General features: G+C 38.8%; 1 protein-coding gene across 27 annotated transcripts in view; it reads right to left on the bottom strand.

Annotated features, from left to right (window-relative positions):
• Positions 1-26,711, bottom strand: part of PPP6R3 (protein phosphatase 6 regulatory subunit 3) — a 51,659-nt gene that overhangs the window by 4,126 nt on the left and 20,822 nt on the right. For 12 of the 27 annotated variants that reach the window (XR_001466615.4, XM_040700873.2, XM_015286780.4 and 9 more), the window contains 19 exons: positions 26,551-26,616; positions 26,005-26,117; positions 25,167-25,280; positions 24,380-24,509; positions 22,331-22,483; positions 20,233-20,382; positions 19,648-19,712; positions 17,806-17,921; positions 17,330-17,415; positions 16,020-16,106; positions 12,509-12,606; positions 10,537-10,591; positions 9,699-9,829; positions 8,442-8,560; positions 6,866-7,019; positions 5,490-5,596; positions 4,644-4,794; positions 2,260-2,277; positions 1,815-1,937 (listed from right to left, as the gene is read on the bottom strand). Coding sequence is in view for 25 of the 27 variants with exons in the window: in XM_040700873.2 (XP_040556807.1) it covers positions 1,815-1,937; positions 2,260-2,277; positions 4,644-4,794; positions 5,490-5,596; positions 6,866-7,019; positions 8,442-8,560; positions 9,699-9,829; positions 10,537-10,591; positions 12,509-12,606; positions 16,020-16,106; positions 17,330-17,415; positions 17,806-17,921; positions 19,648-19,712; positions 20,233-20,382; positions 22,331-22,483; positions 24,380-24,509; positions 25,167-25,280; positions 26,005-26,117; positions 26,551-26,616 (2,036 nt within the window). In the remaining 2 variants the exon portion in view is untranslated. Of the gene's footprint in view, positions 1-1,814; positions 1,938-2,259; positions 2,278-4,643; positions 4,795-5,489; positions 5,597-6,865; positions 7,020-7,659; positions 7,784-8,441; positions 8,561-9,698; positions 9,830-10,536; positions 10,592-12,508; positions 12,607-16,019; positions 16,107-17,329; positions 17,416-17,805; positions 17,922-19,647; positions 19,713-20,232; positions 20,383-22,330; positions 22,484-24,379; positions 24,510-25,166; positions 25,281-26,004; positions 26,118-26,550; positions 26,617-26,711 lie in introns of those variants that run through there. The other 15 variants (XR_005860040.2, XM_015286783.4, XM_015286788.4 and 12 more) reach the window with 4 other exon arrangements.

Below are 26,711 nucleotides of genomic sequence, written 5' to 3'. Positions count from 1 at the left end.
ACTATAAAGTTCAGGCTTACCAAAAAAGGTCAATATTTCAGTGTAATCTCAGGTCCTGGATGCAAAACACACCTGCTCAAACTAGTCCCACACAGAAAGAATCTCTGATGTTGAATAGGCTTGCACCTTTTTTTAGCGTCCATAAAGTATAATCAAAACATTCAGTAGAGTTCCATTGTATTATATATGTCAAGCTACCTTCCAAATCTCGGCTTAGAAAAGCTTTAAATTTTCTCTTGACTAGAAAGTAAAGAGTGTAATAGTGTCTACAGTCTTAAAATGACTAACACTTTCAGAACAGTTCTGTGAGAAATAACAAGTTCCTCTAATAATAGCTTTATATCTGTGGAAGTCAAGAAAATACCTTTTAAACTACTGCAACTTAACTATTAAAATACACCTTTGTGTATTTATATATTCAGAATCATATTCCTGTTCATACTGCAAGGCAAAAGCTGTCCATGGAATTGCTTTTAGTTAAGCAAAATCCTCCCTCCCTTCACAATATGCTCCTGGTCAGAACTCCTGCAGCTCCCCAAACATAAGGCACCACACTACTCCTCCAGGTTCTGCCCTGCAGGAACAGACCCCAGGGATTACTCAGAATTCAGTAACTGAGTAACATGTATTCCTCTTACAAGGGTTTTCTTTTAGACAGTACAGTTCCTCTTAGCACACTAAATTCTATCTAGATTAAGAAACACCAGTGTTAACACCAACACGATCTTTCGGGCAACAAGCCATTAGGTCCCAGAGGAAACATGTAATTAATCTCTAGGCAAATGTACTAAGTATGGGAAATAAGGCTCTCTTCCCCTTGTCTGAGCTGCATAGCTTGTATGGACTGCCTCAACCGCAACTCTTCTGCCTTCAAACAAGATCAGTTCCAGCCATCTCAGACTTCTGGCAGGAAGGAGGCTGAAGCAGTGCAAAACTGTCCTTGCTTTTGAACAGCAGCAGTTGGGAGCTACCTCTGCCAGCCATTGCTCTGACCCAAGTCCCTGAGCAAGGTTCTCACCAAACACCACTCTCAAGGGTGGGATTCCTCTCACCTACTTTAAATTCTTCGCTGTTACAGCGTTTAAGAACAAATTTCTCCATTTGACAGTTGTCACCTCAGAGTTGTTTATTAAACCACTACTCTCCAAGACTGTACTAGCAGCAAAGCTGCCAAAGAACAACATTTCTTTCCTCCAACACGTACGCTGAGCAATCCAGACTGCTCCAGAGAACTTGATTTCAAACAATTTACGCACTTTGAGAAGTTTTCTCCAAATCTAAAAGTATTTAGGTTAATGCCTCATGAAGACAAAGGTGCAAACAGTAAGTGATTCAAAATCAGAGGCAATCATTCGACTAGTTCACAATTAAACAAACACGACTTAAGGCATTTCCGTTCCACGCAGCTGCAATGCTGGATTCCCAGCAGCTGCCCTGCAGTATAAACACAGAATGAAAAATGGCAGCCCCAGCTTATGTCAGTGTTCAGGACAAAGTCAAACGTACCCTCCTTTTTCCAGTTATAGCTTTCATAATTATCATCAAGTTTGTATCGTGAACCAACACATTTAACAAAATAGAGTGAAAATAGGAATATTTACAACTGTATTTGCTAGTCATATAATACAAGGCAAACATTTCTGACAACTCGAGAATCTCAGTATGGCTGGACAACATAGCTGTAAGAATCTTATAAGTAGATGCAAGCGCACATGTAGATTGAATTAAACTGAGACCTCTTCAGATTAGTTCTATTACGGAAGAAAGTATAATCTGCTACTTAGAGAGTTGAAAGCATCCCTGAGTGCAGTTACCTCTGTTCTGGACTGCTGTTAGCGGGCTGCAAAGCTGAAGGAGCCTCTTCTGCAACCTCTGCATTCTCCTCCACCACGTATTTACAAGAAGCATCCTGCGAGGTAGACAATTTTCCTTCCTCACTACATGAAAGGAAACAAGGTATTTAATTTGTGAGTTTAATTTTTAAGTTACAATACATTTCAGACAACAGCAAAAAATAGGGAGAAAGGGTTGGTGTTTCACATGCAAATGGATTTTAAATTATGACTGAAACATGAAGATCAGGCATATGATTCTGGACTTAACAAACACTTAAGGCACTGGCGTTCAGAACCATTAAAGACTGACTGGATAAAAATGCAGGAAATACAATGATTACAAATACAACCAGGAAGTAAATAAGGAATGTGTGTGAAGCCCAAAGCGGTAACAATCGGGGTTACAATCCTTGGCTGTACATACCGATAGGATTTCAACACTCTGAAGCCATAAGTATGCAAAAATAGAAGGAAGAAAGTATAAAAGAAATTCAAGATTCCCTTTGAAATTGGCATCGACAAAGTCTGTCCGTAAAACAAATTAGCAGAATCACTAACTCATCACCACCTCCATTAGTAAACTACCCGATGACTACACAGCAAAGCACAATGCACGTATGGTGCAGTACTGATACCATCATTTGCTCTTATTTCAATTCATCAGCGTCTTCTCAGACATGAAAATGAACATAGGTGGGTGAAAAAGCAGTGCACGCACACTGGGAAACACACTTGTGTTCTGCCACTAGAGAGAAGTATAAAAGCTCTGGCTTCCCGCCTCATCCCATTTATTCAGGCCCTGATTAGCACATCAGCATTCAAAGTTAACTGTACACCTACAAGGGTAAAGGGTAGCTGTACAGAGACCGAGTTGTTTTCTGCAGCACTAAGTCTAGTTTAGCTCTAGGAGCATTTTAAAGTCATTGCTGATTTCTCTTCCTGCTCTTACAGTTCTCCTGTCAATGGATCCTCTCTCTTTCAAAGAATCCTCTTCTTTCCCTCCTACATATCCTTAAATCTACGCCGCCTATAAAACAATGTCTTATCCTTGTGAACACTCACCAACGCTCATTTTCCCATCTGATTTATTGCCTCATTTGTCTTAAAACTCTGTGTTTGTTTGAAATACTTGCCACAAACACCACGTCTTTTCTAAATGTCTTCTGCAATTATTTTTAAAGAGGTAGCCTCTATTCTTCCTTCTCAACTTCTCCCTTATGAACTAAGCTCAAAAGTCATTTTTCTCCTTTGCAGCTTTCTACACAGCAGCTCCTGTCCTCATGATGCTTCTCCTCAGCACTGATTTAGTCACCGTCCATCTTCTGTTGGCAGAAACTCACACAGAACTTAGGTCTGAGAGTATCCACTTTGCCAGATACAGAGCTCAGAGTACGATCTCCACTCTTAATCTAAACTGAATTTATTGTTTTAATGTTATTTCCTCTGGATTCCCTCTTTATTTCCCACTTGCTGTCTGGGCACATTTAAAAGTAGGTTTAAAGAAAGTGCCGCGTGAGCTCTGACCAGTATGAGGCTGCTTATCTCCATATTAGACTTAAACAGTCCACATTTAAGATCTCATCCCTTCAACTCTCTTCTACACTTAACATCCCCCCTCCCAAATCAAGATCCCGGATTCATATTCCCTCCCTTTGCACCTCTCTCCTTTCAGCTGAGAAGATCCATAGCTCAGACAAGTAGCGACAGGCAGCACCCACCACCATGTGCTGCCTACTCATATTAACTTCATTTTCTGCACTCTTATCAGAAGCCACAGAACTTGTCATTTAAAGCTGTTTAAATGTAAAAGCACCATTGATATCCAACTGTGACCAAACTGTAACAACAGAAGTGCAGACCATATAAAAGCATTCTTTAAAATACAGAATGAACTGGAGAGAAGATGCATCATTTACTAAGTCAAGAGGTCATTCTGATTCCATGATATACCACTGCAGAGTCACACTGCTCCACTAAACTGCTGAGGTTCAATTTCTCTAACAACCACTTGATTTTATAAGTGCTGTGCAGTCAGAAATGCTCCCTCCCCCAGCGTGGAAAACCATCTCATGGCACTTTATTTGAGTTACAATTTATTGCTTAGATATTCAAAAGGATAGAAACAAGAGTGACTGAAAGCTGTTACATTTCAATTCCCAGAGCATCCAGAATCAGCTGTACTTATCTACTAAGCGGACAGCTAGAAGAAAAACGCATTTAAGGACAGCATAGGGACTAACGCTGGGAAGTGTTTTCTTTGGAAAGACAGTGGCTCTATTAAACAATCCCTAAAACATACAGTCAATTTCTTCTCAGCATTTACAACTCAAGTAGAGACAGATACTAGGAAATATAAAAGAATGAGAAGAGAGCTGGATAATGAGAAGAGAGATTTCTGACTAATTAGTCTCAAGAGCAGTGCCTAGCTGCCCTTCAATCTCTCCCTTCCAACCTCTTTTCGCAAGAGACTGAATTCCAAATCAAATACTCAGCGTGAAGTTTAAAAAGCTTTGGCTTTGATCCACAATTGTACCATTATTTTAATGTACATTAAAATTGCATAGTAACGTGCATCAGGCTCAAAATGGGGCCAGTCTTCCACTGCTAACCTTCCAATGCAAATTCAGATTTGATGAGGAAGATCTTATCCTAGTAACTAACTGGAAATAAAGTTTCAAGACAATGGGAAAAGGATTCTAGTTAAACACTTAGGAATTATCACTTGTAACTCTTTTTTATGACAGTGTTCCATCAGCAGCACTTGTAAAACAAGAGTGGGAAGGCAATACAGAAGGAGTAAACTCTCACCTTTTGAAAACAGCCGTTTCAGTTTTAGCGTCTACAGTGAGGCTCAGCGTCTCCTTCATGCTGCCATTCATTACTGTTTCTGTTACCTTGTCTGCATTTTCTGCATCCTCCTCTCCATCTGAGCTGGCCTCCATCGCAACGCTTCCCGGGGCTGGAAGAAACCGAGTCTTTAGTACACGCCTGGTTATGTGGTTACTGCAATATGTTTGCTTGACCAGGAAGTTAGTATGAGTATACTAAGTTTGGTCTTGTACAGCCCAATTCATTGCATAATTTCACACTATACAATTTGCCAGTAAATTCCCAAGTACTGATAAGCCTCTGACAAATCCAATCTTCCTGAACTTCCCATCTGCTTTTTGAGTTCTGTCTGTTAATATGTACAAAAAATTAATTAATGCGAGTTTGACTTTTAACCATTTCACGTGAATAGAACAAAGAGTACCTGTATACAGAAAAGTTAATTTGGAAAGGAAAAAGAAGAAAGGGGAAATCTGAGCACTTTGAGGCTACTGGTCTATTGCACATAGGAAGAGACCAGAGGCTACCACTATTTTTGGGCATCAGCTCAGCTAAGTGCTGCCATATGCACGGCTTCTCTAACAACAGATTTAGCTTCCCTGTTTGTAATCTGAAGGCTTTTTAAAGACAGTACCAACACTGGTTTCTGGAATTCAGTTCCTAGTTAAAACAGAATGTCTTTCACAAGTCATTCTCATTGGCTAGCAGAAGAGCAGAGCCAAATGAGAGGTCTCCGGATCCAGAGTTTTACAGTTTGGGAAGATCTTTCTTTGGTACAAGCATGAGAACTCAATCCAGTTGCACTTCTGAATGCAGTGTACTCACTTTCCAGCTGTGTTGCAAGACCAGTTGCATTTGCGCTCAAGGGATCCATCGGCTCTGTGTTTGTTTCCATTTCCACGGGAGAATTACTTCTTAAGGAATCCGTTGAGCTTCAAATACAAAATAAAAATGTTTTAAAAACAACAGAGTGAAAGTTGCATTTGGCTCTTTCAAAGGCACGAAGCCTTGAGCATTACTGAACCTCAATGACACCAAGTTCACAGGAGTCTCGGCTAAGGCATCCTAAACAGAAGTCCAGTAATGCAAAACCCACCAGAGCATGGGGCCAAGAGAGGATACACGTGGCGCTGCTGCTATTTTTACCTGCAAAGGAGATGCTGCGAGGCACAGAACTGTTGCTGGCTCCTCGCTGTGTTTCCAACATTTAAGCCACTTTTTACAACCTTGAAAATCCAGAGTTCTCTGCTGACACTGTCAACACGGGCCCTAATTATCAGTGACTGCAGAAGTTGTTTTAGTCTAATTTGTTTGTTCGGTGGTATATACAGCATAGCTACAAGTTTTTCCAATGCAGAGTAATTCCAAATACAAATGTTGACCACTTGAAATACTTCCATCATTTACAGAGTAGCATTTTCCCAATCCACTAATGTGGCAACTTCGTGTCTTCATTTATAAACCCGTAATCCTGCTACCAACTTCTTTTCCTCAAATATAAAACAATTTACAGCTTCATGATGGAAAATCGTACTTAATATCAAAGCTGTTTAAGGCCCAGATAGACAACTGACAGCCAGGCAGACAGAAAGAAGGATTTTCTGACAGGATAAGAAATCAGTTCTTAATTGCCAGTATATAGCAACTCAAATTTTACATCTGTAGGGATGATTAGGTACTCACACAGAGGACCTCAATTATTTCTGATGTACTGATCGCACCAAAAGAAGGAAGTGTATATCAGGTATGGTCAAAATAGTATAGGTCTGCCTGTTCTAGATATTATAGCTATGTAACCAAGTATGTTTTTTTGTTTTTTAAACAAAATTTGTTTAGAGCAGGTACAAAACAGAATCATCATCAACATTTCATGGCTTTCACATTCAACAGTTACATGTGTTCCTTGAGTACAGCCTATACCAAAGTCACAGCCCACTTCTGGGCAGAGACCAATATTCAAGCACACAAATAATCTTCAAAAATCCTCTAACACAATGACCCGTCAGGGTCCACTTATAATATAAAAGCTTACAGTTTAAATTGATCATACAAAGATCCAATGCTATAATGTGTGGAGGCCTTTGAACACAGCACACTCTGCATCACCAGCAAAACAACTCCAACCCAGCACCGAGTAGAGAGGCACGCCCCAACAATACCAAACAGCAGTTGCACTCACCCTGTATCACAACTGTTCTTACCTCAAAGAGGATGTGAACTCTGAAAAAGAAGCCCAGCCAGTTTCTTTGGCTGGCATAGGTTCTTCTGTACTCCACACATCAGACCCAACAGAATCCAGATTGGTACCGTGAGCAGTCTCCATGGGTACATCAAAGTTAGCTGACCAATTTGGTGCTGGAAAACCAATCAGCAAATTCATTAGGAACCAATTTAAAGAACGCAGATGTACATATGCCTAACTCACTGATTCTCTATGTGCACATTCCAAGAAGAGCAGCAAAATTCTTAACTGTATTTTAAAGCACATGCAAATGAATTCTCTATATAGTTAAAATGTAATGCATTCTATACGAGAAATTCTGCTACTAAGGCAGAACTTCAGAAATGGTAACTCAGTATTCTGAGAAGAATCAATAGCACTAATCTGAGGAACACAAAAACTATATTAGGTCACAAGTGCAGCTCCACTTTATTCCTTAACCTAACGTTAATGGTTGTTGTAAACTTCCAGTGCTAGTTTATACACTTAAAAAAAACAGCACCCTCAGGTTTTCCATCCCTTCTTCAGTTTCCTACGCACATTTCCTCAACACAGAAAAGGAGCAGGACAACGCAGGTACGGGCGGTCTCTAATATCTCATGCATTAGCAGCACCGCTAAGTTTCAGAAAAGCTTAAAACCCCTTATAACTTTAAAATATTTACTGGGATATTAAATTTTGGAGCAGTCTGGACTTAAAAGCATCTAATTTAGGATAGGTCAATTCGAAATACTCCACCTACCCAAGGGAAACATTTTCTTCATTAACACTTACATACAAAAAAACAGGCTGAAAAGGAAGCTCTGACTAGCAATTAGAAATTCCAACCCAGGCAGATATGGGAGGAGACCCACATGGATCAAAACTTGTTTGACACACAGATGCCAACGACACCAATCTGACAAAAGAAAAGAAAACCCTTAACTATTCCTTCTATTGTAATTTTTAATTCCTTACAGTCTAGATAAACACAGGGCTTTTGCCTACAGACGTTGCCAGTTTAAGTAAAGCCAGTTTAGTTTGCAACTTGATTGTGAAAACTCTTGGGCCAATTACAACAGTTAATTTTCCATGTAAGAGCCCTACTGACTGACACACTGTAAACAAGATTATCCACATAAGAAACAACACCAATCTAAATCCATTTCCCTGCTGTAGAATGCGTTTTAAAAGAACATTTTAAGATGAAATGTTGGTCTGAAAAAGTTCTAGTAAGAACAACTGTATTTTATGCTCAGAGATTAACAACCTATCAGGTTTGCAAGCATATGAGATGCGTAAATTAATCTTCATTTTTCCCATTCTGATTCCTACTCAGTTTTCCCTCTTGAAGAGTACAGATGTGAATTTTAGAGCAACTACAGTAACTTGACTCAGGGCATGTAAGGAATTTTAATTTCCCTGTACCCGCATACTGTACAGCACGCAGTCTTTACAGTGAGAGAGATTAAGATACCGGAATAAAAAACAATAGGAGGAAAACTCTTACAAAATAACACTGTGCTAAGTGTAGCACTTTCCTATAATTCCAAGCAGTTGGCAGAAAAGCTACATACGTTCGTTTAAGTCTACTTCCATTTTGTCCTCTGTATTGGCATGCGATTCAAACAAATCTTGTTTCGTTCCATCCTCTTCTTCAGAGTCAGTGCTTTCTTCGCTGTCCGTACTGCCCGAACTTAAAATACAAAGAGAGTTGACATGGGATTGGATCCTGAGCACAAAAGAATGCTGGACAGTTTGAGGCTTGATAGAACTACAACAGCTATTGTTGCTGATAGAGTAAGTGACGTACAATGCATGAGCTGCCAGCATGTCCCTTATTTCTGCCTCCCTGCCCCCTTCCCCCCCCCCCCCCCCCCCCCCCAAAGAAGTTCAAAGGTTTATCACTTGGTCATGTAAAGAGGTTTTTTTTTTCCCTCCCTCTGTTAACACATAACAAAGAGAACCTTCACTCCTACCATGCAAAAAGGAGTAGAAAAGACAAAGGAATGAGACCAGTTATCTCCATACACTAAACAGAAGTGCTGAATTGTAAAACTCTTTTCAAGACCAATGCAAGACAATTTATTTTGAAAACAAACCCAAATGTATTCCAGTCTGTCCACTTACATATGTTTTTTGAACCCTAGAGGCGACTGTCCCTTCCTGGTGAGCACAACCAGCATTAACAGTTAGGTAATGACATAACTAAGCACATCTTTGAAACACATCACCTAAGTATGCACAGCGCCAACATACAGAACAACTGCTCACGTACAGGAGGTCTTAGCCCCACGCACTCCAAAGGCCACAACAGAACAAGCACACATGGTTTGGGACTTAAATCACAGGAAGGTCAGAAAAACCACAGCTATCCTGGGACAAAAATCAGAAGCCACTGGAGGCTGCGTAGCCCTGACAGTTTTGGGGAACAGATGCTCCTTTCCCTCAATGCAGCTGCCTGTATAGTTTTATCCACAACTGCAGTACGAATAAGAGCAACTATGGCAACAGAGATGGATACTCTGATGCTAGCAGCATTGTAGAAAGGATAGCAAGGTCTGTCTACACAGGTAGGGACAGCCTTAGACTGGGCTGCCTTGGACTGAGCAGAGGGAAAGAAAAAGGAAATAAGCCAAGATGCAGAAAGAACTGAGTAGTCAGGACAGCAGTCTTAGGCAAACTAAGGCTTGAACAAAGACAATAGTTATCCCTCTACCAACTTCTCTGAAGAATGGAAATTAAGCTGGACAGCCTGTGCAAACAGCCAACCTGAGCCAGAATTCGTACTCGGCGGTGAGGGCTCGCTATGGTGCTAAACACAAATGTCCTACCTGGAACGTCTCTGGGACTCTGGTGTAAATGCAATATGTTTTTCTTCCCAGATGTCTTCTTCATCAGAACCACCATCATCAAACTGCTGTATCCGCTCCTTACAGCATGCCTCAAACAATGCTATATTGCCCTAAATATAAGAAAAATATAAAAATCTCTTTATGATTAATTATTCTACTTCAGTATTTTGGGAATATACGATTGGTTTGAAAAGAACTAGTGGGAAAAAAGCACCTCTCAGTAAGCACTGGAAAACCAGAAGGCATTGACAACTTAAAGCTTCTTAGGAAAGCATACAGTGGAACCTATTTTACTGAACTGCTAACACATTGAGCACACTCATCCAAGAACTGCTGGGAGGCTCCATCACAATTCAGAGTGGCACATAGGAATGACATCAGAGAGCTTTCTACAGAACTGCACCACCAAATATTGCAGCTTTATTTTCCATAGCAGGGTTCATTTCAGCTCAACGGACATGCAGTACACATGCTGGGAGTCTCTATTCTTCACTTCCTGTCATCACTATCTTACCAGAATGCTGAAACAGTGCCTATGCTCAAAACACACGTGCAGCCTGCACTAACTAGATCCAAGCCTGTTCCTGAACCTGGACACACAAATTAGAAGCACTTGCTTAATATTAACCATAAAGAATAGCAATAAAGTAATCTAACTAGAAAATCCTAACAAGGCAGGAATAAGGTGCAGTTACTTTCTTAAGGCTTACATATACACATCGTAAAAGAATAAACAAGAGCCACCAACAGAACTTAAAGGGCACTTAGAAGTTTATGAGACGGTAATTTTTCTGCAGGCCCAGGAATGCATACTTACACTTTCATTCGTATTGAGGGTAAAGTTGATGTCTGAGACCCGATCAAAAGAAACACTGCAAAATAAATGATGCATGAAATACACTAAGAAAAGACGATGTTATCACATGAGGACATGTCATTTTCACAAGTCCTGTCAGACTAAGAAAGTGAGAAACCTAAAGAGACAGTAATTCCCAACATGAAACCAAGCACGCAAATTCCACTAAGGAAGTCTGTTGTTCCCGAGGTTTCTTCAGTTGTGAAGTATTTTAAAGATACATCTCTATCTAAATCCTCCACAGATCCCTTGTTAGGAGGTCTTTTATCTGCCAATTGATTTCACCGCTCTACAGAAGGTCCTTCTTAGCAAGAAGCAGCAACGTGAAAAACTAACATCAACTTGGGTTTTCTGAAGACAATACTGAATAGCTCTGTATCTTGTAACAGATTGCTAAGTGGAATTGAACCTTTCCCCCCCAAGCTGCACATTAAATTGGAGGCTTCATACTTCTTCACACATCAAACTTTCCAGCAGTTTTACCAAACTAATTACAGATTATTAATTAGACCAAAAATAACACCAGGCAAATTGAATCTCTGGGGAAACAAGAACACAGAAAGAGGAGGGATAACCTGTCAGAAGAGTTAATACACTCTCTGGTCACATACGGCAGTGAATTCAGAGCACGTGCTATTCTCTTCCTCTACTCCTCACTGCATTACAGACCAAGCAGGTACAAGACCAGCAATCTAAAGGACCAAGCGTTAAATGCGGCTGCACTACCACGGGAGCTGCCCCCACCCACGCCAGGAATCACCACCTAGCTAGAAGTTGCACTAAGCAGGTTATTTAAAGTGCAATTGATTCTTGCACAACAGGCATAATCTTAATGTAAAAGGCAGTTTATCTACAACTGAATTAAACTCAGTGTACCTACCACATACCTCAAGGTCTTACTAAGTCACCTTCCTTCCACCAAGATCATACACTACAAAGGAGTTCCAACCCCCATCCTTGCCAAAATTCACTTGCTTCTAGCAAAGTTCAACTGTATCCTGAGCTACTTTCTCATCCATCTAAACTTCATCCATCTCCCAGCAGATTATGTGGTATAATAAGGCAGCTCTGCTTCTTGGAAGGCATGTGCAAGTTCCAGGTAGCCATCAGTTACTAATCATGTCTTTCAGAAGAGCAAAGATCTTACATTTTATTGCCTTTTTACACTTCTACAAACCATCATCAAATAATGTTTTTACTCTATTTTAACTGCATCTTCTTTCACCCCAAGCCATGAATTCTAATTAAATCAGTACTGTTTTCAATTAGAACTCCCATTCTTTCCTCATTATGCATCAGTTTACTCTGAATTGAAAAAAAAACAACCAGAAAAGTTTGTCACAGTTTTTGTTTTGTTGTCTTTTTCCATTTACTTCTGCTGTTTATAAAACCTGACCAAGACATGTTGTTACCTCTTAATTGCAATATCCTTAGAAACAAAGGTAGATTCATAATGCCCTCCCTTACTTTCCCCTACAGGAAATGGGGCATGATTCCTGCCATCTTCCTAGGCAACCTTCTAAGGAGAGCAACTCATCCGCTCAGCTACACTGATTTAGAGAGGTCAATGACTCTCTCTGCGCCTGCAAGCAGAAGTGTCCCCCCAGTAAAGCCATCTCATTGGTCATACATGGTTTTTAAGAGCAGGGCTATAATTTATTTCTTCGCTCACAAGCTTTATGTTTTCACGTTGGCCCAGTCAGGACACTTCAAGTGAAAGATTAGCTGTTGCTTTCCCATATAAACTGCTCAGAGTGGCTTTTTAAGAGCGCTCGAACACATTTTGGTACTAGAAGAAAGGACCGATAGCCAACTGCATCACATCAATGAAGGCTGGCATTTGTCATCACCAGAATCACAGCAAAATACACTACTAAAAAAAGAAAGGAAGTTCCAGAGACTACAGTCAAAGCCAGCATAATAATATACTCACTTGCCGATGTCATCTTGATCAGCAAACTTCTCATCGTTGAAGCCAAACTGGTCAATAAAATTGGACGTCATTTGTTGCATCTGATAATCAGAAAAGGCCTGGCAACCCCAGGACCAACGACAGTGATATAATGATTCTAATAATACTCTAAATCCTATTTGCCCATTTTGCTCCAAAGTAATAAAAGTCTCTCTAATCTAAACATAAGAGACAGGAAAAGGCTACGCCATACCCTCGCAGTGTTAATGGTGATACTAACTACGCGCCTTACATTTACTGATTTGAAAGCCAGTCTAATAGCAGCTCTTCATGAGAAAGTTAAATCTCTAGTTTAACCATGTGTTAACCAGCACCCTTCCAAATGCACCCTCAAGAAGCAGGGGAGCAACATAACATACTAGGTAAAACAACAATCTGTATTTCTTTATATGAATATTAAGATACAAGCAAAAAAAATCCAGAGAAGTACATTAACTAGAGATACTAAGCTACACAGTAAGCATGAGCTGTGCTCATCACTAGCTGTATCACTCATACATAATGGTGTCTCTTCAACATCTAGAAGAAACTGAAGAGCATAGCACAGTAGGTTATTGAACATCCCCACATGTCAGTGCAGTGTCACAACCGTGTTCTTTTTTTTCAAAAGGATGTCAGTGCCAAATGCCAGCAGATGGGTGTACCAGGACTATCAACTGAATTAGTACTCATTCCCCTGGAACTTTTAACAGTGTTATTTCTGCGCGTAAAGTCAGCCAAGGTCCAGTTACTGCAGGAAACATGGCTGATATCAACTCCCTTGTTGCCTTCCCAGGTAGCTAAGGGGTCACAGCACACAGGCAGAACCTCTGAAGAAGGTGGTAAAGCAGAACAATGTGAACACAGAAAGAAAACAAGAGAATACTGAAAAAAAAAAACCAGTTTGAATTAAGGCAGGAAAGAAAAATGATGGCTAGAGAAGGATGAGGCAAACAGCAAGATACCAGCAGGCTGAGAGTGAGTTCGAGAAACCCTTATGCAGGCACTGGTACATAGGGTTACCACACTAAGCCAGGCCAAAGCAGGAACTCTTGTATTTTGATCTTAGATTTTAAAATCTGAGAGCATTTCAGAACTTCAGGATTTCATACCGACACAATTAATGTATCAGTCTTACGTAGGTCAACAACCAATTACTGGCTGTCCCAGTAAATCCATTATTCGTCCTCATGCTGGTTGCTGAGAACTCTTTTCTTGTAAAGTATCTTCACTATTATGGATGTTACAATTGCATGAGTGAAAGACACAGGGTGCAGCCATTAATGCCAGTCACCAGGATAAACAGAAAATTAAGACATTTGCCTTATGACATGAAGGGACTATGAAACTCCTTAGGTCACTACATCAGAATTGTATACAACAGTATACAAAACGCAATTACCAACTGCCTGTGTGCCTAGGACAGGACAGCTCCATCCCATAGTCAAATATGTTTGAAAAAGGGACAAAAAGCAATAGTGCAGAACTAAAAAACACTAGTGCAGAACAGAAGAGCAATGCTTTCCTGAAGGAAGAGTTTCTAGAGCCACAGCAAGGCAGCACACGAAATAGTAATGGCACAAGAAACCTTACGTCCCAGGCTTAGCTGTCAGGAAGGCATCTTTATCAGAGACACCAGTTCTGAAGTGCTCATCAGAAATTTCCATTAGAAGTGTCTGGGTGAAAAGAAACATTCCTTTGGGGAACAATGGGGACTTATTAGAAGTACAGCATCAAACTAAATTTGGATGCAAATGTAATTCTGCATAGACAAAAGTTAAATTTGACAGAAAACAAGTAAAAAGTAAATAGGTTGCTTAGTATTTACACTTTGCACCTACTTCCCAATGAGTACCCTCCCAACCCCCCCCTTTAATTACTGGTCTACAGAGAGTAGGCTAGCTGTAGCCAGTTACCTTTACTCATTAAAGAATGTTTTAAGTAATTTCAATGCATTTCCCATCAGTGACTTATCTTGTCTAATATCTTGTTTTTCTCACAAGACGACTTTAAAATGTACCGTTTATTTAGCTAAGAAAAAAGATTAAAAAAAATATTGTTTCCTTCAAGTTATTCGCTGTAGTACTACCCGCATTTCTGGAGATCAGCTACCTAGATTACTAAGGGGTGCATGAGAAGCACAGAGTTGCTTTGAGATCTCACTTTCTCACTAGAGCTGCTTCAGATGGCATCCAACCTATCATGCTGGTATTCAAGCAGACCATACACGCACAAGACCCATGGAGCAGATAAAAATGAATCTCATTCTCTAAATTTGAGCCACCACTCCCAATTCAAACCTTGATAAGCAATTATTGTTAATAGTATAGAACAAGTGCAAAGTACCAAAGCCAGTCTTAGACTAGGTACTAGACAGCTGTTAGTATGAATGGAAAGAAATATCATTTTGGTCAATAATCTAGACAAGTTGTGTGCTTTGTATAGGGCATCTATTCCATCCGTGGAAGAGTTAAAGGAAATTTACATTGTAAACAGTATTATTACAAAAACTCTGTCATGCTTCATAAAAATGGCACTGATGTTCTCCACAATCACTTATCCCAGAAATACTCCAAATGCCATCACCGTATTAAATATGGAGTCCCCAATTAGTATGCTGTGAAAGCATTAAAGTTTCGAGGTTGACACAGCTGTGATTTAAGCTTTCAGTCTTGGTGGACCTTTAACTTCCTTACAGATTTTTTTTCTTAAATTAAATGATAAATAGCTATCTTTGAAACACCCACAAAGGTGCTCTCAAAAGCATATACTGGATTGCAATTATGTGATCAAGCACATGAGAAATTTAATTCAGGAAGATTTAGTTACGTCCATTTGCCAGGTAGCAAGGGTCTACAAAGTTAAAACTATTCCAGCTGCTAGATACAATCAGTCACAGGACTGTACGTACTTGGCTCTTTGTTTATACTGTTGTGACAACTGCAGGACTTGACATTTTGCCTTAAACTAAAAGCATGCAACAACGTATAGCCAATCCTCCCCCTTTCCCAGCTGCAGTAAGGGTCAACACGTTAAGAAAAATCTATTGACCAAGACCCAACAGAACCCCAAACTCTGCTTTCAGAGCAATTAATATTTTCCAGAAAACAAATAGACTTCACCGGACCAACCTTCTACATCTAGTAAGAACAAAGGTCACAGAAACTGTGTTCGGCTCAGCCGGACAGCTACCATATGAACTGGCTTAGGTGTAATGAGCAGAGATGAGCATACACAGCTCCATCTCAGTTTAAAAACTGAAGGACCGAGAGACCATGCCGAGTGCTAAAAGTCACATCTATGGTCTCAATAAAGTAAATGTGAACATGAGAACACATCTAAGTAAGTTAAAAGAAAATCTATCACAACCAATAGAAATCTAGAAAGATTATTTCCAGTTTGGTTTTTTTTTTTTTGGCTTTTTGCTTTTTTTTTTTTTTGGCTGTTTTTTAAAGATAAGAACAATTTATGCAGCTGAAAGAGTTCAACTCACTTGCTGCAAAGAAGAGTCCTGGGAGAAGCCAGTTTCTTTGAAGTCAATCTCATCATCACTGGAAGAATGAATGTGGCAGGTAGTAACCTATACAAAGTAATAGAGTCATCAGCTTATTGTGTGACAATTTCAAATCCAAACAAGAAACTGAATTAGTTGCAGTTTTCCCAGCTGCTATACTGAGAAAATTTATATTAAAAATATATAAAATATGTGTATATATATTTTATATATATATAAAACAGGCTCCAAAATATTTCACTATCATTAGCCTACAGCTGAGAAAGAACTTGATTCTTGTATTTTTATTGTGAGATATGTGAATTAATAGCCACTAAAAGGCTGGATTATACACAGATCTTCCTTTCCAAAATAAGGAAAACGGGAAAATGAAACGACTGTCTCAGGTGAATACAGTATTTGCAAAAATACAGTTAACCAAAATTCACCTTCAAAAATTCCGAATCAACATCTACGTGCAGAAGCAAACATGGAGTTATTACCATAGCAACAACTGTTTGAACCATTACCCTAAAAAGAAGGGATGATTTTGATCACGTAACACAGAACCAGCGGGAATATTTTGTTCCTTAAGTAGCAGTGGCTGAACTTCTTCCTGGAAGTAGCTATTTTCTATCAGAACAGCACTCCGAAAGTAATTTTAGCCGGGACAGCAATTAGGCAAAGTAACAGTAGTTACAAGAAATAAGGCTAAGTAATAGTAGTTACAGCTGACCCTTAAGACACACTTTATGGAAGATCATTTACTTGAAGCAAACGTGTAGATGACAGCTTGCTCAGTACTATACTACACTGCCTTATTCCACACACCCCAAGAACTCCAAGGTACAGATTCTCAAGTAAACACAGTTGGTTTATGTGAGTTTTTTACTTACTTATCTTTTGACAAGAGATCAGTTGACACAAAAGCAGTGTTTACACACAGAAAATGTAAAAACTTCACACAAGACAGACACCTTTCTATGCTCCCACAAATATAATACCACAGTCAGAACACACACGCAACAGACAAACGAAGACAACTTTTTTCCTGAAGTATACTCTGTTTCTGTGCTTTCTCCTGTGATGTCTAACACTTATTTAAGAGCCAAATGACCTGGGGTGCCATATTCTTGCACATCTTCCATCCAGCTCTGCAATACGATTTGCAGAGTGGAAGCACCTCATTTCACACAAGCTACCTTGGTAGCACGGCAGCAGGAAAGACTGACTGTACTGATGAAAAAAGAAAAAACAACGGGGCTGAAACAAACAGCAGAAATTTCCTCACGTTATCCAACACCACTTACCAGATCCACTGTATTCCTTTTGTTAGTTTCTCCTAAAGAGCTTGTACAGAATGTTTCCCACCGCTCTCTGACCTCCTCTGGAAGCTCTAGGATAGGAAAGAGAAAAATGATGTAATTCAATCAACAGTCAGCATTTTTAGTTGTTCTTTTTCTCTCATAAATCAAAGCAACCAGAAATACTGTGAACAACATACAAATACGAAATCCATATGGGTTACTTTATTTAGCAAAGAAGTCCTAACTAGGCAGGCCAGCATCTCTTTACATTTACTTCTAAGAGCTTTGATACCATTCAGATAAGTTTGAAAGAGAATTACGCATCTGTTTAAGGAGGAATGGTTTTAAGCTGAATAAGTCAGAAATATTTTCTTTTTTTTTTTTAATCCAAAATCTGCTTTCTAATTTAAGTTTCATCTATTTCCTAAAAACGTGATGCTGGAAGTCACAAGCAGAAACGTGAAGAGCATTACCATTACCTTTAATAAGCTGTTGGACTAGCGTGCTGTTAGGGCCCTTATCCGTACTGTGCACAATACAGTTTGCTATCCTTGTCAGATGACCCATATAGCCATGCCGTCTTCCTCCTTCCGCCCTGCAACAGACCAAAGAAATGTAATTGCACCCACTGAGCAACTCTGATATTATATTTTGTTACAAAATATTCTACCAGAGTTAAGAAGTTACACAAGACAGACAAGTAACCTCCAAGTTCTTAAAGCATAAGAGCAGTATCCTAAAACTAGAGGCACGCAAAAATACTCAATTTACAATGCGAGTGTTTAGACTACACCCAGAAGACAAACAGGGCTGCAACTACCAAGAAGGAAATACAGAGCATCTGCACAAATCATTTCTGTTCTAATGTTTGTGTGTGGGAAAAAAAAGAATAAGCTGTGTTACCAAGATGAAGACAAAACTGACAACACATCTGTAATATTCAGAAAAATATTCGCTGCTGCTGAGAATATTTTTCAGCTCTCCTATACATTGAGCACTCTGGTGCATTATCTGTTGGGATATTATGTAGGTCGCTCTGAAAGTAATGCTTCCTATTTATTTCCATGGAAACTAAAACAGATACAAAGAGCAAATCAATTTTTTTCAGACAGAAGCACAATCCGATGTTTATGCCAGCAGCTTTCCCAGTAATATCAGAAACATACAACAGCAAATAGGTAATGAACTCTCCCATGTGGCAGGCATTAAAATCAAGAAAATCCAACCAAAGAATAGCTTTAGGTTGCATGTATAGAAATGAGAATGTTTGCTCATAATCTAGGTTAGTTGTTCTCTTATAACCTCAGAAGATGATGATGATATATAACAGAAGATAGGTGGGAAAGCCTGATCTAACTAAGCCACAATCCCTATGAATTGCATCCCTTTCCTTTATAACACTCTCTTCAGATATTTCAACATCCTTATTGTTAGGTCAGATGCATTACTCATGTATTTTCTGATTCACACTACATAGGAATAGGAGTATTTCAGGGAACAGCACTGTTTCTCAAATAATACACGAGCAAACCAGCAACAGTATCCCAGTCAGCTTACTCAGTATTTTCACAAGTTAGCTCTAATGTTTCCTGTTCAGAAGTCTCCCAAGCTAAATACAGGAGCCTTCAGAGCACCATTACACCACTTCAGGTAAAGACTGGAAGATTTTCCTCATGACACAAGCTCCATTTCAGACAGTGTTGGCTATCTGAAACCTCCACCCTTTCCACAATCACACACTTCCAGAAGGTATTCCGTTGCCAAGATCTTCACTTTTGCTACTTATGAGTCTGTTGCTCCCCAAAACATAATATGCTGTCATCTGTTTATTCATTTTCAATTGCTTACTGGAGAAAAGCGTGCTTTTCTCCCCCCATTCCTTTAAAGCTTCATGATGTGTTTCTGTAATTGAAGATGGGTAGACTCAACAGGCTGTTGTAATGTTTTACACAGTGTGGGAATTACAGACTTGGTTCTACTCCTACGTGGTAATGGGAAAAAGTATTCAAATGCTACCAAAAAGATGGCCTCAACTTCAGGCACTACTAAAAGAGAAACAGAAGGATTCTGAGAGAAAATTCAGTACGTGTGAAAGCTTTCATCCAAATATTAACTGTTTCTAGAACATTTACTACCAAGCCAACTGTACTTCCAAATAAATATTTAATGTACTGCGTACTTCAGGAAAGAGATGTATTTGTCTTTAAAACATTTTAAGGAAACGTATCTGTTGTCAGCTCAGTGTGAATTGGTCATACATACATTTCACAATTAAAGTTGTACATAGACAGCTGAAGGAAATGAGAAAACTAGTTACTCACTGTTTCTTCTCATTCATCTCCCATGCTTCAAGTATTCGTTCTATTAGTTGGCACTTAAGGAAGAGCTGTGTAATAAAATGCAAAATATACTTAATAGCTGTAAAGTTAAGTGGAACACCATTATGCATTTCAGGGCTGGTTTTTAGAAATCCTCATGTCTTACAAGGCAACGAGTTTCAGGTTCAGGACAGATACTTGGACTAAGGGTTTCAGTTCTCAGAAGCAGCAGCCAGATCCCAGCCAGAAAGGCTGAAGCTACGTGAATTTGACTTCTCTTTGATGGCAGCTGCTGCACTGTAGTAGTGAACAGACATTGAAATAGCAATTTTAATTCTTCACAAGAGGAACTTCAATTAAAAGGAAGCTCTTGCAGCTTTACACACATGCTTACTCTGAAAGCAGCAAAAACTTTGTGACACTCTCAGGTTTAACAACCAGTAGTGACATGCTAAGAAAACACTGAACAAAGAAGTCTTAATTCTATATGAAGTAAATAAAATTGGGCTATGTTTTATGTAAGAGTAACTGCTACCATACCATGGGGGGAGAGAGATTTGAGAAACTCCTTCCAAAAACACAACTTACATGTTTCAATAAAAGATTGTCCCCAGTGGAATCCTGATCTGTAATTGTGCCATTTTCTGTGCTCTCAAGAGGACTTGCAAGAATCAATGCAATACAGATTTCTACTTGAGTATGCAAAAAGTTATTCCACGTATATTTAAAGAACATGTCCTGAAAAACAAATTCAATAGGGTTTATACAAACCAGGGTCTCGTCAGACTTGAGACTTACTCCAGCAAGTAATTTCAACAGCAACAAAAGCAAGTTCTTCGAAAACTATTACTGTGCAAGCAAAAGTGCGATCTACAGAAAAGTTATTACTTTTGCTTGCTGCTATCAGAGCATAAGGACTATCACGCTGGATGAGAATAAATACTCAGCTAGAGTTAGCCTGGGAGTAACTCATAGTGCACTTTCAGACAAAGAAAGCTGGAATGATACTTCCCCATTAAATTCTTTCTGCCAGCAGCAGCTCTGAGTCCCTGAGAAAGTAATGCTATTTATGACCTTCTTAGCCCCGAACAAATGTCTTTTTTTGAATTCACCACAGACTTTTAGTGCCTACAGTATCCTTCAGTGCCACGTTTCTGCCCTTACTGAGAGGCTTCACAAGAAATTACACCTAACTGCTTTGAACCTACCATCCATATTAGTTTTATTCTTCTCTTACAGAAAGCTATCTCAGATAATCCAGATGCAGTCTGAGGTTATTTAATGCTTTACATGAGACAAATACTGAGGTTGACAGATCATGAATTGTGCTCATCTAGTTATGTTCCTAGATCGTCACACATCTTCTTTTAAGCATCAGATTTTACTTTTCTCTTTTTTCCAAACTTCATGTCCAGTTATTTTAGACTATTTCTTACTACAAAACTCAAATGATTGCTGTCCCTGGAAAACAAGATTAGTAATGGAAATACATGCAGTGATTGGAAGGAGCGTTAAATAATGTAATTCAACTCTCATTCAAGCTACATCTAAAGAACCTAACAGCTCTCCTAAACTAATGAAACCCTTACCTAAATCTAAGCTACTGATGTGAATAATTACTATTCCTATAATATGTGTTTGCTGCAACAACACCACGAAGCACTGAAATTCAAGGCAGGTACTACTGTTTTTCCTTATAAGAAATCTGCAACTGAAAAGCATGTTCTAACTCACTGAATTCAGATGTGTTTTTTTCCTAAACCTATTTATAAGAACAACCCAACATTCACAACACACGTAGTCACTTAGATGATGGGAATTCATGTTAGAATGAAGTTAGCTATTTCTATACACATTAATGCCTGTCTGCAAACCCAGGCTGGACAGAGAAACAGAGATGAGGACACTGAGAAGACAACATAACTACAGCCACTTTAGTTGAAGGAAAGATTTTAGATTAAATCAATATGGAGCTGAAAAATATTAATTTTTTAATTTTGCAATTACCTGCTTAGAATCAGAAGCTTTCATATCATATGCTGGAATTTATATTGTAGTATCAGAATGTTTTGCTAGGTATTTGTTAACTGCTATCAGTGCCGGAACACTTTGGTCAACCTAAGAATTTCCCTGCTGCAGTCCAAGTGCAAGGTGGGAAGTACTCGAAGTACAGATGGCATACTAGCAAAAAGCAGGGAGTTCATTCACTAGAAGTTTTTTGTGCAACATGGAATTTCAAAACTGCAAGCTAAATAAGCTACCAAGAGTAACTGTCCTTTCATGGGAAGGCACTGAGATACCATTTAGTATTCCACACATTAGAAGAGGGACGGAGAAGTTGAGGGACTAGCTCAGTAAAAGAAGAAGAATGGCAGGGAAGCTCTGAACACGGCTGAAAACTCAAGCACATGGAGATGAAAAAAATAAGCTTAAGAAAACTAGTCCAACAGAATCATGCAGATTTATGAAGGTGCAAAGAGTAAGATGCGTAGGAGTGATCAGAGGAAAGAAAATGCTAACTTCAAATAAATGCATTTAACAGTGAAATTAGATATTGAAAGTTGTCAAAGCAACAGAAGCTACAACACAAGTTGAAAAGCTGGAAACCGTATTAAATCTGCATCAATAAAGATCACAGAAATCCTTATTAGCAATTCACAAAGGTAAAGCAGCATGAAGCTCTTACCAGTATAACTCCTATACTGTTTAGCTCTATAAGCTCCTGATTCACGCTGCTTGTATTTGTCTGTAGAAGGCTAGATATTAATCTGATCACATTTAAACGTGTGTTCCCCACAGGTGGATCCAATACACCCCACGTTGTCTTCATGACACTTTTCTGAAAAAAAAAAAATTAAAAACAGGCACATAATCATTAAAATTTCATATTAAAGAACAGTGGAAAAATAAAAACCAGACAGCTCATTTCTATTATGCATAAAAATTGCAGGGAAGCAGTTTCCAATCCTGAAGACTAAAGCTTATTTTAAGTCTATCTATAGACAAGGAGCAACGGGGAACAGCCACATAAACCCAAAGACACTAAAAATAGCTTTGTAGCTACAGAACATCAGAACAGATGTATTCCACAACAAGGATTAGGAAATACTTACACTTCTCACTCATTAATCCATGTACTCAGCTACAGTCTGCATTACTATAGTACTTGAAAACAGCCAGGTGGACAGTCTCTAAACATACATTATACCTCAACAACCCTGATTTCATTTACATGAAAATGATTTCAAAAGTTTCTCCTGGTGCATTCTTCTAATGTTATAAACAAAACAAGCTGCATCCGTGGTGTCCTAATGAGTTACTTCCATCAGCAAGAACCTCCTTCCATGCACTAATAGGTCTTCATTTTACAATATGTGCCATAGCTTTTACACCGAAGTTTTAGCTGGCTGCCAGATCAGACCTCTTATCACATAATTAATTATCAGCCAATCAGAGAATCTAGTATTGGCTACTCCAAGAGAAAAGTCTAGTAGTAAAAACTATGCCACAAGCAAGGCAAAGTTAGGAAGATATCTTTCTTCCTATATTAAAGTACAAAGCATACTTAGAGAAGCAGGCCACATAGAAATGTACTGCCTTTCACAATGACTAACTTTACTTTTTGCCTAACCATTGCTTCGCCCTTGTGTCAAAACAGACGACTGACATCACGTTAGGTCATTCAGCCCAGTCTTTACCAAACACAAAATTTAAGGGCACAGATATAAAAAGGTGCTCATTTAACTAGTGCTTAAAGAAAGCAGACTCAATAACTTCATTAGATGATTTAAATAAATGCTTAGCATTCCAAACATTGGAAAATACTCAAATACCTTGCTTCTAATTCAACATAGATCTGTACCTTGCCACATTGTTATTTCAAATCAAGACAATTTCTTTGTATTTTTCAACTCTTCTGCGCTCGAAAGCTTGAGGTCTCATCTCTTCTAGGCTACAGCAGTCTTCATCGCTACCTTTTTTCCCATCATCCCCATCCCAACTCATTCCTTTTATCTGATCTTTTAAAAACTCCTGATGGCCATTTTAACTCTGATTCTCAGGTCTATTTCTCCTACAGGCTGTAGCACCCTGACCTGAACCATGCTCCAATTGAAATACTGGTGGTAATTGTATGGGGAAAAAACAAAAACAACCATAGATAAAGTATTCATACAGCTGGTTGTATTTATCTTTAGCAACAGCATGACATGGATATGTTGCTTATTATAAAAAAAAATAATAAAAGTCAGTTGAACAAAGAAACATGTAGTATGTTCAGAGTGCGTGGTACATGCAGTAGGGCTGGTCTACTCTTGGTCCTGGACAAGTCTAGAAGAACTCTGCACAGCCAACACGAGGACTGCACAAGTTCCAAACAACCGAGGCAGCCAGAACCCTTGTTTCCTATTCAGATAGGATTTAGGAGCAGAAAACAGTACTGACTGCCAAAAATAGAAAGAAAAATCTTATTTCCTTGCTTTCAGAAGGAAGTAATCTTCAAGGCTACTTGCCAGCTGAACAGAGTTTAAGCTGGAAAAGTGTATCAATTAGCAAAAAGCATTGGGTCAGAGACAAATATATGAATAGAAGAGGTCACAAGAGGCAGGGAAGGAACCTGGGCTCTTGCCTGGAAGTTGTCAGACAAACTAGGCTTTGTTCTTGAAACTCAACTAAAATACAATCACGTAGTGACAGCCTTACTTCAAATTCTTTGACAACATAATGTTTCACTTACTTTTGGAGGCTCAAGTAGGAGTTCATGGAAGGATGAAAGTCGTGCTTTTATGGCTTCTAAAACACTTTTATTGACAGAATACGTTGAATTGCTCATGCCTGGAGGACAGATCTCTATATGGCCTTCAAATCTAAAGCACACAAGCCAAGTCTGATTATTAATACCAAAATTAGTTCTGAAACAACTCTAAGGCACAACTTTGAAGGCCACTATTTTGAAGACGAACAGAATGAAGAGGAGAGCAAACATGATGTTACAAATATAAAATCAAGCACAAACTTATGATGGAGTAAGATTCTTCCAAACACTACACCTGAGGTATCTAGGTTTATCACATTTGAAACATCCAGCATGGTTTTCAGCTACTTATAGAATATTACAGCTGCTATATTCCCTCTTCTGTGAGGAAGAGTTTCACTTGTCTATTAAACAATCAAACCTCTGTTCACTAGTTTCTCAAGGTGAAGTTATAATAGAATTCCAAATAACTTTTTTTTTTTTTTTGGAAGTTAATACCCAATTGCTACACTGTGTATAGGTGCTCTATTCCATGTTTCTAGGAAAAAAAAGATGAAATGAAATGAGTCTGATCTGTCAAGTGGCAAGTTCCAAGAAAAAGTCTACAGAAAAATCAGTCATTTGGGGAACTGATCAATACTGGCATTATTACACTCGGCTCTGTTTCACTTCAGCTGTGATGGAGCACTAAAACATTTCAGTCAAGGACACAGAAGGCATTTCAGCAGTTGAGTTAAAGTAAGCAGGCATAAGTAATAAAAACACTTACGTCTGTCGTCTTGTCTCAAGTAAGGTCAGTAATATTTGGATTGCACTGACTATTGCAGATTCATTCTTTTCTTTATGAAAAATATTGGACAGCAGCTGCTCTATGATTTCTCGTCTGAAAACAAAGCACCGCCATCAGACACAACAGTTCTTTATGACACAGTTGTTATAGAGAATTAGTTAGTTGGCACACGTCAAATTAATAAACAGGATAAAGTGAAGTATTATTTCAAGCTATTAGGTGCTATTATCACAGTCACCTCCATCATCTCCACTGCAATAACATTTCCCTACTCCTCCTGGTCTTGTTTGGTTTTAAAATCCGACAATCAATATGATAGAAAAAGATAGTTTGCAGTCAGACCAGAAGACCACTTTACCATGTCACACAGCCACAAACCTAACCCTAGAACCAGCAAAACAAAGAAGGTGACAGACAAAAATCTTCTAAAGTACAATCAAACACATAGATTAACTTAAAGTAACAGATCAAAGCCAAAGTTCCTGATGTATATTCTGCACAGTATCAAGCTGACCTCTACATGTCTGAGAGCATTAACTTTGACAGAGCAGGAAATATTGTAATTTAACATTCCTTAGTCAGAATCAAGGTACAAGAATGGGACAAAATGGCAAGAGATGCCATCAAGGAATTCACCCAGGTGAGCTGTGCTTTCTTGTGAAGCTATTTAAAATTACACAGATAATAACAGGCAGTCAGGAGAAGTCATCAGGAAAGTGGAGCTTGCAACTCTAAAGGTTTTAAAATACAAATGTTAAATACTGCTCTCATTAACTGAAAAAAATATATATATCAGAAATAGGGCAAACCAGCTTACTTCTCTAGACTTGCCAGCAGGGGATCTGGTTCTGAACTGTTCTGTACTTGTAACATCTGATCTCTGCTTAAACGAATAATTTCACAGAGTGACTGTGATGCATTTGAATGTCTCTGGAACAGAAAAATATAGCCTCATTAGATTAATAACATAGCGAAGTAGAATTCCTCATTAACATAAGCTGCAAAATTGACAGTCTCGTATGCCACAAAACACTTTAGACAACTATACTATGCCATATCTAAACCTTAACAAGACAAAAAGCTTCAGATCTTGAAAGTATTTTCAGTATTATAAAGGCAGAACATCAGAGCTGAATACTCAAAATAACGTTTTTAGTTTACACTATGCTTTTACCTGGATCCAATACACTCTGCAAATCCTAAAGCAAGAGGGGAAAAAAGCAAGCCCTTCCCAAGCACAAACTACTACACTATTAAATACTGGAATCACCTTACTGAAAATAAACAAACAGAAAACAGTCCTATTAGAAGATTTCTAACACTACCGTACAGCACTCAAAAAGAACATCAGACCAATACTTACGTCTTCATCTTGAGATGGATGTACAATTTCTACAAGCCGTTGGATAATCCTCTCTTCATTTAGCCACTGTAAAAGCATTTGTGGACATTGGTAAGAATGTTGTCCAAGTGAATGAATTTAATTTAGGGAACTAAAAGTAGTCTGAAAAGTGCCCTCAGTAA

This window comes from Gallus gallus, chromosome 5, assembly GCF_016699485.2.
Source record: "Gallus gallus isolate bGalGal1 chromosome 5, bGalGal1.mat.broiler.GRCg7b, whole genome shotgun sequence".
Classification (NCBI taxonomy): Eukaryota; Metazoa; Chordata; class Aves; order Galliformes; family Phasianidae; genus Gallus; species Gallus gallus.
This window is presented reverse-complemented; position numbering and strand designations above follow the sequence as displayed.